At 43.0% G+C, this 12029-nt stretch overlaps 1 protein-coding gene across 1 annotated transcript in view; it reads left to right on the plus strand.

Annotated features, from left to right (window-relative positions):
- Window positions 1-1384: 1384 nt before the first annotated feature.
- The window catches only part of Slamf1 (signaling lymphocytic activation molecule family member 1), a 37524-nt gene continuing 26879 nt past the window's right edge, over window positions 1385-12029 (plus strand). Inside the window, exons 1-2 of the mRNA XM_015491998.2 lie at window positions 1385-1738; window positions 9661-9999. Of these exons, the coding sequence (XP_015347484.1) occupies window positions 1663-1738; window positions 9661-9999 (415 nt within the window). The 5' untranslated portion in view covers window positions 1385-1662. The remainder of the gene's footprint in view (window positions 1739-9660; window positions 10000-12029) is intronic.

Here is a 12029-nt window from a genome sequence, read left to right on the forward strand (position 1 = left end):
CTATAAATTAAAGAAACGTGAAGCAACAAAGACATAGGTGGGGGCATCACTTCCTCATCAGTGATGCTAGTGACTTTTTGCTGCATCAGATGGAAGTTTTTGAACACTGGAAAAATATTTCCTTCATTTTTAAAATGCCGTTCACTTCACAATGTAATGGGCCACACTTATAAGGTTAATCGGCATCATGATGTTTTCCCTTTTGCTTTCGTATCTCGAGACAACCAACAAAACACTAAATTAAAGCCCCGATTTACAGTGCTTGTCAATTTCCATGATATTAATTTCCTTCATGGCTGATTATGATGTCATTTAATGCGGAGTTGGTAAGAGAGGTGCAATAGCGACCACGATCTAGTGCTTTATTTCCATCATACAGATTTCAAGGGGCATCAATGATATCAAGAGCATAGAGAACAATGACGGAGTGCCAATAATTAGGAAGTAATGAATTTTTGAGGTTTGATTCTCTGTTTTAAGTATATTTAAATAAATATAATTCAATTGTACATTTATGAAATTCGTGTGTGTGTATATATATATATGTGTGTGTGTGTGTGTGTGTGTGTGTGTGTAAGATACTGGGTATCAAAACCTGTGCATGCTAGACAAGCCCTCTTACCACTGAATCACATCCCTGGCCTGAAGTTTGTTTTCATAAGTGTATATAATTTAATAATGGCCATGTTTGTCAACCAGCTCACAAGATTCTTGAATATTTAACAACTGTCTCTCATGAGTTGGTTTGTACCAGGTCCAACACATTATAGTTGGGTACTAGGGAAGGAGGAGTGGCAGAAATGAAAGAAAAAGAGCCAATTCACCTCCTTCCACAGCTCCGACTACCCTGCTACCCTGGGCAGGCCAATAGAAATATGCCTGTGGCCTGTTAATATGGACTCTGCTTTCAGAGTCTCTTTGTGAACACCCACAATAGTACTTTTCAGTGTTCCATTCTGATGGCTGGTCTTTCTTCTGCCGATTCCATCCCTTTCTCCTCAAAAGGGAAAAACCTCCTCAAAGCCCACCAGCATGAGGCTTGCTCAGTTCCACCACGCTGTGCCCACAGGGAAATCTGCTTTCTGCCAGTGATCCACCCTCGCTCTCTGTGACTGAGGTCCCAGGACCCCACTGCAAGTTTAGGTATTCCCCCAAATCACGGAGGAAAACATCACCTCGTCAAAGTTCAGTCACGTAAGTTCAGGTTTGAACTATCAAATCTGTGGGGTATTCTGGCAAAATTACTCAGGGCTAGGGTACTCTAAGAAGAGTTTACCAGAGCTGCTCAGAGAGGCTGTGACACTCATTTCCTGGAAACAGCGAAGGGAAAAAAAAAAAAGAGAGAGGGGAGCACATTTCAACCCCAAACCAGGGTTTGGCCAAAGTGACTTCACAATCTCTTTCCTGGCTCCAGTAATCAAAGTGCCTGACTTGTACGTGCTTCTTACGAACGGCACAGTGATATAAAGCCTGCACAGAGATGAGCAATCCTCGAGAAACAGGCAGAAAAAAGTCCCAGTGAGACAGGAAGTTGCCTGGTTCCTGATGCGTAAACTAGAGAGCAGAGCAGCACTGTCGGACGCGGAGCCTGTTTCTGCCCTGGCATCTTGAGCAACTGCCGGGCTCCCGGCTAGGCCCCCTTCCTTTGTCCCCCCCTAGCTGATGGATACCAAGGGGCTCCTGTCCTTGAGCCTCCTGCTAATTCTGTCCCTGGCTTTTGAGCTGAGCTACGCAACAGGTGAGTGCTGGTCTGTCTGGGGGTTTGGGTCCTGTGATTATCTGCCCGGGACTAGCATAACCTTATGGATGGAGAGAAGACACAGGGGCTGAGTGAGGACTGTGGTTTAGCTGCCTTTTCCTTAGGGATTGGCTCTGGGTTTCAACTGCCTCTTTTTAAGAGGAAGAAACATTATGAGTTCCTTGGCTCTTGGGTCCCAAGGCTCAGTTGCCACCAATCCTCGTTTCCTCCGAAGCTCTAAGTCAAAGGCACCTGTTGGATTCCTAATCACCCTCTGGGGGTAGGAGGCTCAGGTCAAAGTTCTGGTGGAATGGTTGATTTTGTCTGGGTGTCTTTCTGGAAACAACCCAGGCTAGCAGGACTGAGTTAGACAGATGAAGTTCTGGGAGAAGATCTGTCCTACATCCCCATCCTGCAAAGGGACCGTCACAGGCATGAGCAGACAAATCAAAATAGGGTCCAATGAAAAATAAGGTGTATAGCGGGAAAAGAGAGGAGAAGTGAAAATCCCAAGCCTTTGGCTGGGAACAGATAGTGACCACAGTGTGGTCATACTGGTGGCTACTTCTTGGAAGAGAAGGCTCCAAGGTGGCAAGAGGGGGAGAAGTCAGGATTTCTAGAGCTCAAAGCTGTTTACGGAATGTGGGAAATACAAACCAGGAACCTCAGGGTTAACATCAAAGGAGTCTCTGCAGTAGGGTAGGGCTGGGCAGCAGAATTTTTGAAGCTGGGCTCTTCTCCAGCCTTTCTGGTTCTCTTACTGCCAAGACAAGCTATTGTTTTCTGTTTAGTAGAACCAGGGCTATGCGAAAAGATATTTGAGAAAGAGAAAGGCCAGGAGTGGATGTCGATCTGTGTAAATGGGGTGAGAGGCTCCCTCTGCCTACGTGCCTTGGGACTTTGGTTAGACTGTGGGAGGCAGCCTGGAGTGGAGTTGGCATTCGGGAAGGGGGGAAATCCTGAGGCCGAGGGTGTTTCAGCTTGGGGTTTTCAAGACCGCAAATCCATTATGGACTTTTCCAGGAAAAGCCCCAAGATATGCCAGGGATGTGGGGGTGCCATGCATGGGATCTATCACTTGTCAGGCTCTCAGATAAAAAAGCCCTTTCTCAGCTGTTTTCCCACCATCTCTAAGAATCAGCAGGCTCATGGCTCTTCTTTCCTGATGAGAGGAGAGGAAAGTGGTCCGCAAGAGACACAAGCCTTTCTTCTTGCACCCCATTTGGAACCCCACCAATTTTTAGCATACTTTTTGGTGACTGTAGGGAGTAATGGGGCTAAATTGTGGGATGGATTTTGATGTCTTTGTTTTGCTTGATTCCTGATCAGTCTTGCTCAGGTCAGCTGCTCCACTTAAGGCTTTGGAGGTCACGGGGCAGTCATTCCCCAAGGGGTGGCTGTTCCGTCCTTGCATTCCATTATCAGAAATCTGTTCAAAAAATTTTGGGGTGTTTTTATTTTTAAATTCACACCCTTTTGTGAAGCCCCAATAAAACCCAGAAGGAAATGGTGTGCAAATGGGACAGGTCAGTCATGAACAGATTTACTCAACCAAGAAGCTTGATTCTTCTAAAATCAGTACCCACTCCCCTCCCCACTTCTATTCAGCTCCATTTCCAATTCCCAGTCAGAATCATAAAAATTGAAAAAGTCCACATGTTCCCTTCCCTCAACAAAGTGAATTTTCCATTTCCCCCATAAGATTCTTTTAAAAATAAAAAAAAAAGGTTGAAGTTCTGGTGAAATGGTTGATTTGTTTTTTAGAGAAGTTTTAGCAAAGTTGAGTGGAAGTTATAGGGTTCTCATGTCCCCCTGCCCCCATGTATGCATAGCCAACATCCCTCACTAGGGTGGTACATTTGTTATGATTGATGAACCTACCCCAATGAGATTTTTTTATTTCTCCATTCAGGGCCTCCCTACTCTCTTCATATACATGAGGTGAGAGGTGAGGGACAAAAGCCTGTCTAGAATTTATCCCCACTTGATTGTTCATTGGCCCAATCTACCTCAGGATGTTGATAGAGGCACTTCTAGTTCTCAAAAACTTCAATACTGCATGATTTCCTCCCCTTCGCTGTCTCTTGGACTAGAAATCAGAACATTGGGGCTATTTGGTTTTATCTGTAAATTGATTTTGGATGATTCCATTCAGCAACAATCTATTAAGAACACAAGATATTATAGGCACAGTTCAAGGTGTAGGGAGGCAAAAGGAACAGCCACAGCCTCTTCTTAGCCCCTGCCACAGTGTCTGGTATGTCAGAGCCTGTCTGTAGACGTGTGTTGAATGAATCACAGTTTTATTGTATATTTGCTAAATACTGGGCACATTCTAAGTGCTTTGTGTATCAGTCATTTATTTAATTCTTACATCAACCTATGAGGTTTCTATTACTATTGTCATCATTACAACTTCATAAATGAGGAAAGAGAGTCACAGGGTAGTTGAACAATTTCTCTGTGTTAATATAGCCTAACTCAAGGTCTCAATGAGTGAAATTGGGTCATAAGCCTATGTTTGGGGAGTGGGAAGAAAGCTAAAATTTGTATCCAGGGTCCCATGATAAAATTAGGCAGCATGGAGAAAGTATTGGATCTGAAATTTGGACAGTGGATAGAAATTTTTTTTTATTGTGCAAATTTTCATTAAACGTTTTTTGTGCCCTAATTTTTTGGAAGGGTGTTGCATATGCATCTATAAAATTTCAACAATACAAAAGGGCAAAGAGTGGACTAACCTCCCTTCCATTCCTCTGGCTGGGGACAACCATTGTTACCAGTTTCTTGTGTGTGGTTTTGTTGTTGTTGTTGTTGTTGTTTTTCAAATATCTGGGTCTGGTAGGTTGGATTTTTATGGAACTTGAAAAAGATAATTCTAGATGGAGGTGCAAATGTGAAATTAAAGGATTTGGTTGCTTGGGGAAATGGCAAGTCACCCGCTCTACCTGAAACCTAGGATTCACAGCTAAGACACGTGCCACCTCTTCACCTGCCAAGTGGGGACAAGGGTCTCCATCATTTCCCCTATACAATATCTGTTAAGGGTGTTACAGAGATAAAGCACTCTGATTGTGAAGAGAGGAGAACTTGGAGTCCATCTTCCCATTTGTTCAATCATTCATTCTATTCCATTTTATTGATTTACCTAGGCAGTAAGGATTCCCTGAGCTTCTGATGTGTCCAAGGTGGGGGTTAAACAGACACAGCCCCTACTCTTAGAAGCTTATAATTGAGTAAGAATGACATCCCAACTCAGGAGCCTGAGGCAGGAGGATTCTAAATTCAAGCTCTACCTGGACAATTTAGTGAGAGCCTGTCTCAAAATAAAAAATAAAAAGGTCTGGGAATATAACTCAGTAGTAAAGTACCCCTGGGATCAATGCCCTGTACCAAAAACAAACAAACAAAAAACCTCTTTCATCAGGGATCAGGAATAGAATTCTACTAATACTTGTTTAAAGAGCAACCTTAGATAATTCATCTTTTCTTTCTAGGCCTAAACTTAACATAAGAACTGGGAGGGCCAATGGGTCCTGTTTCTTCTCTACCCAACCCCCACTACCACCAAATGCTATAGAAAGGTGTTCAAAGAACATGTGAGGTATCAGGGCCAGCCCTCCCTCACCCCCCCCCCCCGAGTTATCATCAGGTAGAATCCCATCTTGTGAAAGGGTTGCTGAATCCTACAGATTCCATTCAGGCCAGTCTTCATGGGTCCATGTGAATCACCGTACTTCTGCAGTAGAATTACCCATGAAGGAAAGTGAGTTGGTGTAAACAACTGCAAATGTTTCCTCCCGACCCTTGCAGTAAACAGGGGTTGACTGAATCACAGACCCACTGGAAAACACTCACTCATCAGGCAAGAGGATGTTCCAGGAGCAGGGACGCCACTTGAAGGGCTTTAGGAACCACTTTAAAGCTCCACTCATTTTTCCACTTGTGCTTGGGTGGGGATGATCTCAAGCACCCCCTCCGGACCTGGCCACTCACAGGTGCAGGAGTTATGTCATCGCTCTTTACGTGGGTGGTGAGGTGTTGAGGTCTCTTCCTGGCCAAGTTTTGATTCCATTCCCATGTATGTAAGCCACCCAGCCTGTCCTATCATCTGCACCTGCCCTTTTCTTTCTCCCTTCCCTCATCCAGAGTCCACGGGGTTAGATGGGAGGAAGGGGTGCATTGGAGACATTTGGGGGGATGAAGGGTGATGGTTTTAGACTAACAATAACTCTTATTCCCTTTTGCTCCATATCACAATTGATCTAAAGAGATAAACAGTATGAAATCGACCAAAACATATTATGTATGGACAAATATGTGACAATAAATTCCACTATATACTATACATTATTCTTTTATATACTAGAATTATACATTATTCTACTAGGTGTACTTATAAGGCACTCACAGAAGTTATTAAAAATCAACAGGGATTTTAATTTTTTAAAATCTCAGATACCTTTGAGACACAGCATATATATAGAAGTACTCTTGGAAAAATGTACATATATTTATCTGTGCAACTTTTTGTACACAAATTCAGGGGGTCCGTACTTGCATGGATTACTCTCAAGTATCAGAACTCAAGAGAGGACTCTCTCTCTCTGGTACTATTCTACAAGTGAGGTGTGTGACCACCAGAGAGGACACATTTTCTGGACAGTCAGACATTCCTAAGTGTAGCCGCATGCTTCCCAATGTATCCATAAAAACAAGAACCTAACAATAACCTTCTTCATCTAATCCAGCAAAGGGGTGAGCACTGTTTCAAGGATGAATATATTAGCAATATGTAAAAGAACAAATGTCTAATTGCCTCTCATTAACAATTATGCATCTAAACCACGCTAATTCTGGTTTTAGCCCAGGTGGCCCGCCATTTCTTTTTTTCACAATCACTGATCTCTAGTGATATTAGGTGGGCCCTTTGCTAGACAGTGTGACAATTTCAGAGCATTTTGGTACCAAGAATATTTTGATCAGTTTGCCCAATTTTCCAACAGCTCATCTTAACCACAGCCGGTTGTGGAGGGGTCTCTTCTAGGTAGACACATTACTGAAGCAGACAGTTTAATTTTATCAAATACAGCAATCTGTGCTCTCTCTGAGTCACGGGCTTCTTTTATGAACACTAGCCTCTAGTTAAATTCAGTTACATACATGTTAGGTGAAGCTAATTAAGAGATTAGTCAGGCAGTGTGGTTTTAAACATTCATAAATCAAACAGATATTTATTAAAAACCTACTGTGTGCCTGGCACTGTGTAGATCATAGGGCCAAAATAGTGGCCCTAAGTTCTTCCTCTGGAGGGAACTACATTTAAGTGGGGGAGACAAAATAAACATATAACATCAAGTAGTGATAAGAGCAATGAGAGGGCTGTTTTTTGATACATAGTCACAGGAGATAATTTTTTTAGTAAGAACTTAAGAGAGCCAAGTGTGTTGTGGTGTATTCTTATCATCCCATTAATTCAGGAGGCTGAGACAGGAAGATTCCAAGCTTGAAGTTAACCTGAGAACTTAGTGACCATATCTCAAAAAATAAAATAAATTGGGCTGGGGATATAGCTCAGTGGTAAAATGACCCTGAGTACCAAAACAAATAAACATTCTAAAATAAAGTGAGGAAATGAACTATCCAGGCGCACATGGGAGAGATTTTCAGAGAGAAACAACAAAAGACATATTCTTGGCAAGTTTAAGGAACATATGAGCCATAGTGTCGTGAGAATGAGACAGGGGGCAGGAAATGGAAATAGAGCAGTACCAGGGACCAGGTATGCAGAGTCTTTGAAGCTGTGTCAGTCAAGGACTGTGAACTTCATTCTATGAGTGCTAGAAAGCTCTGAAGTTTGAAAAAAGGAGAAAGAGATGAAATGGACCTGTTGTCCATTATGGAGAGGAGTTGGAAGATAATAGCAGTACCTAGTCTGTGATGATGGCGGTAGGGATGGAGAAGGTATGAAGTCCTCAGATGTCAGACTTCTTCTGAAGTTAGAGCCAATAGGATTTTCTATTCAACTAAATGTGGAGTGGGAGAGAAAAAAAGGAATCAAAGATCATTCCATTGTTTTGTCTGAGAAATTGAGTGAATAACAGTGTTTGCAGAAGCAGCTTTGGAATCAGGAGGATGTGTGCTGTGTTTTAGTTGCCTTCCGACTCCACGTGCTGATCTGTGTAGGTAGTGAAGAGCACAGAGAGGGCCTGGGCTGGAAAGGGCAACTCTGCAAGCCTTGCAGAAATATGCCAGACTAGGGAGCTGAATGAGAAACTGGATGAGTGTAGATAGAGAAGTCTGAGGTCTGAGTCCTGGGACACTTCAATACTTAGAAGTCTGGATGAGCAGAAGATTCCCACCAAGGAAACTGAGAATGGTAAACCAATGAAATACAAGAGAAGTCATAGAAAGTGGTGGTTCAGGGACCAAAAGAAGATAGTATTTTCAAGGAAGGAGCCATGAACTCTTTCAAGTGCTCCTGAGAACCAAGGGAAGATAAAGGAGAATTGACTTGGTTTCCTGCCGTTGACAGTGACCTCGACAAAGGTGGTTCCAGTGAGTAGTAGGAGCAGGTAGAAGGAAAAAAAAAATGGGTCAGGAAAATGGGAAGGGAAGGTGTAAACACACAAAAAGGACCTTTTTATAAAGGAAAAGAGAGAAATGAGGAAATAGTTGGGTCTGGACTTGGGATTAGAGAAGGAAGTTTTAAGATGAGGGAAATTACATGTTTGCCTGTTGTCCACGGGAGGAAATAACTCAGGAGACAAATGATAATGCAGTCAGTGCAGCACTTCCAGGAGAGAAAGCCTTCACATAAGTGAGAGCTCTGGGGGGTAAGTCTCATCAGGAACGCAGATCATCCATCCAGGTGGGAAGGTTGATTTGGGGATGCTAATAAATGGAAGTTCTTTTTTTTTTTTTTTTGGTCATCTTTTTGCCCAGTAAAGTAGAAAACAAGGTCATCAGGTGAGAGAGGAGGGAGAAAGACAGTTTGTGGGTTTGAGCAGAGAGGAGGTGTTAAATAACCAGCAGTAGAATCCCTCCCTTACCGTGGTTTGAAAGGTTTTTGGTTTTGTGTGTGTGTGTGTGTTTTCTTTTGTTGTTGGCTCAGCTTTTTTGAAAAAGAGAATAAAATAATATCTCCTTCCTCAGCTTTATTAATTATCTCAGGGATTTTTGGAGAGCTAGGATTCCAGTTTGGACTCTGGACTCACCATCTCCCTAATTCTGAGTCTCTCCGATTTTTTCGGTCTTCCTTGTCACTTGTCCTGATGCCTCTGTACTCTGGTTTCTTGGGTTCATGAGCTCAGAACCACTTTCAGTGCTGCCACTGTTCATCCTACCTACCCAATGGCATTGAGAATTCTGGTAGAGAAACGAGCAGACCTGGATTCTAGTTCCTTACTAATGTGACTTCAGGGAAGTCATTTGCCTTATTTCTGGTTTAAGTACCTTAACTGTAAAATCTAAATTGATACTGTTAGTTAATACAATTCTATTGTAAGTCATTTTAAGATTTCCATTGAGCCAGGCACAGTGGTGCACATCTGTAATCCCAGCAACTGGGGAGACTGAGGCAGGAGAATCACCCAACTGAGGCCATTCTCAGCAACTTAGTGAGACCCTCTCTCAAAATAAAAATTTAAAAAAAAAAATTAAAAGGGATGAGGATGTAGGTCAGTGGTAGAGTGCCACAGGGTTCAATTCTCATTACAAAAAAAAATTTCCACTGAGATTTTTGAAATATTAATAGGATAGTGGGGTTCCTCATGGCAGTCTTTGTAGACCACTAAAGTCCTTGCAACCCCAGGGATAGCTCGAGAGGAGTGGGGAGAACCTCAGCCTGTCATTCCTGATCCACAATATGATGCAGTTCTCAAAAGCCCTCATCTTAAGGGACTCTCTTCTCCCTTTCACAGGTGGGGGCGTGATGAACTGCCCAAAGATTCTCTGGCGGTTGGGAAGTGACGTGGTGCTGCCCCTGACAAGTGAACGGATAAATAAAAGCATGAACAAAAGCATTCATATTCTTGTCACCAAGGCTGAGTCACCAGAAAGCAGCATCAAGAAGAAAATAGTATCTCTCGATCCATCTGAAAAGGGCTCTCCAAGTTACCTGGAGGATGGCTATCAGTTCCACCTGGAAAACCTGAGCCTGGTGATCTTGGGCAGCAAGAATGACAGCGAGGGATGGTACTTTATGAGCCTGGAGGAAAACATATCAGTCCGGCAATTTTGTGTGCAGCTGGAGCTTTATGGTAATGATGGGAAGATGGTCCCCGGCCCAAGAATTTGGGGAAGGGTATTCAGAATTGGGAGCAACTGGAAAGATCATCCAGTCCGAGGGGTATTTAAACTGTGCTTCATGGAAGTGCTTTTAGAAGTGACACCTTTTTTTCTCCAAATTGTATGTTGGTGTTGCTGGTTGGCCTTAGCCACTTTGACCCATTTCCAATGGAAAGGGGCCCCACTGCCTGTGGACTGGAGGGGTTGCACCCCCAAGACTCTGGGTTTGCAAATAAGATTTTATTTAAAGAAAGAATTTTTCCTGATTTTTCAAAAGTTTGAATGCCACTGGTCCAACCTGACCAGAGAAGTGGTTTGCACATGCTTACACACGTCTGTGTAGGTGGCTCACTGCAGCGTGGGTTCTTGATAGAGCTGAAATTCCGCCCACATTCTGCTCTCTAAGCCCTGTGCCCTGGATCACACCTACATAATGAAAGAAGCACTTTTTTTTTTTTTTTTTTTTTTTTTTTTGCTTTTCTGGTTCTAATGTCACTTAGTTGCAGAATTTAAACTAGAACTTAGGTTCACGTAAAGCCAAGGTCGGGGATTATTTTAGCCTCTTTAACTACCAACCCTCTTGAATGCACCCAAAGTTTGTATTGCTTAGAACCAGAGGCTCACCTGAATTCCCAAAAATCCCAACAGTCATCTGGGGCTTTCCTGCTTCTTCGAAGTAACTTCCTTATCTCTGAAGATGGAACAGGGAGCTCCACTTACCCAGCATTCAAAGAAATGCTGGGTATCTAGGTACCCTCTCCACCACTGACCCCAACCAAACCCGGACCTCCTCTTTCCCTTTTCTGAAAACAGGGCATACAGAATTCCCAGAGCCCTCGACCAGGTACCCAGGAGTCCTGGCCACTCCAAGAGTGACTCTGGAGCAAGGTTCCTGTGAGCATGGAGGCCACGCATAATGCGTCAAAACAATGTACATGTCACCTATACTGTCTTTTTGTTCCTCTATGTTTACTGCCTTTGGCCCATTCTGTGATCAAATTCTTACGTAGGAAAATGTGGTCTCTGTACCCCTGGTCTTCTTCTCAAGTCAAAGAAAGAGGCTGGACTTTGGAGATAAGACCTTAGCTTAGCTTGGCCTCCCGGAAGCTGTGCAATATTATGTAAAACATCTCATTTCTCTGGGGCTCAGTCTTCTCATCTATAAAATTGAAATAATTGTAACTCAGGTTATATATGCACATATACTTATTTATATTTTTTTTTTCTTTCACCATCCTGGAGATTAAACCTTGGGGTTGTTCCACTGAGCTACATCCTCAGTCTTTTTTATTTTTTTTTTATTTTGAGACAAGGTTTTGTTAAGTTGCTAAGGCTGGCCTCAAACTTTCAATCCATCTGCCTCAGCCTCCCAAGTTACTGGAATTAAGGGTATGTGCCACCATGCCTGGCCCTTGAGTTAGAATTGTTGAGAAGATTAAAGAGGATGATGGATGTGAAACCATAGAACTATCCTTGTCTTATAGTAGTTACAAATAAATAAGACTTTCCCTTTGGCCTTGCCTGTTTCTTCATGACAATAGTGTGGGATAGATTGATGGAGACTACAGCTGTGATTGAGAACCTATCCCTACCTTAAGACACACAGAAACACTTGTCCTCCCACCTCTGGCCACCTCAGAAGATGAAATCCTACCACTAAACACTAGTGCTTTTATGTCTAGGAGGTCATACTTAAATTAAAACCCATGAGTGATTAGTTGATGGCAAACTCCCTGATACAGGAGAACATTCTAGACCAAGAACATCAGGAAGAGCTGGGCATGGTGACTCAGGAGGCTGAGGCAGGAGGATTGCAATTTCAAGGCCAGCATCAGCAACTAAGCAAGACTCTGTCTCAAAAAAATAAATGAATAAAAAGGACTGGGGATGTAGCTCAGTGGTAAACCTCTGGGTTCAATCCCCAAGAAAAGAGAGAGAGAGAGAGAGAGAGAGAACACCAGCCAGGAAGGGCAAGTGAAGGCCTAACAGTATTGCCCACACA

Source organism: Marmota marmota, unplaced genomic scaffold (assembly GCF_001458135.2).
Source record: "Marmota marmota marmota unplaced genomic scaffold, marMar, whole genome shotgun sequence".
In the NCBI taxonomy this organism is placed as follows: Eukaryota; Metazoa; Chordata; class Mammalia; order Rodentia; family Sciuridae; genus Marmota; species Marmota marmota.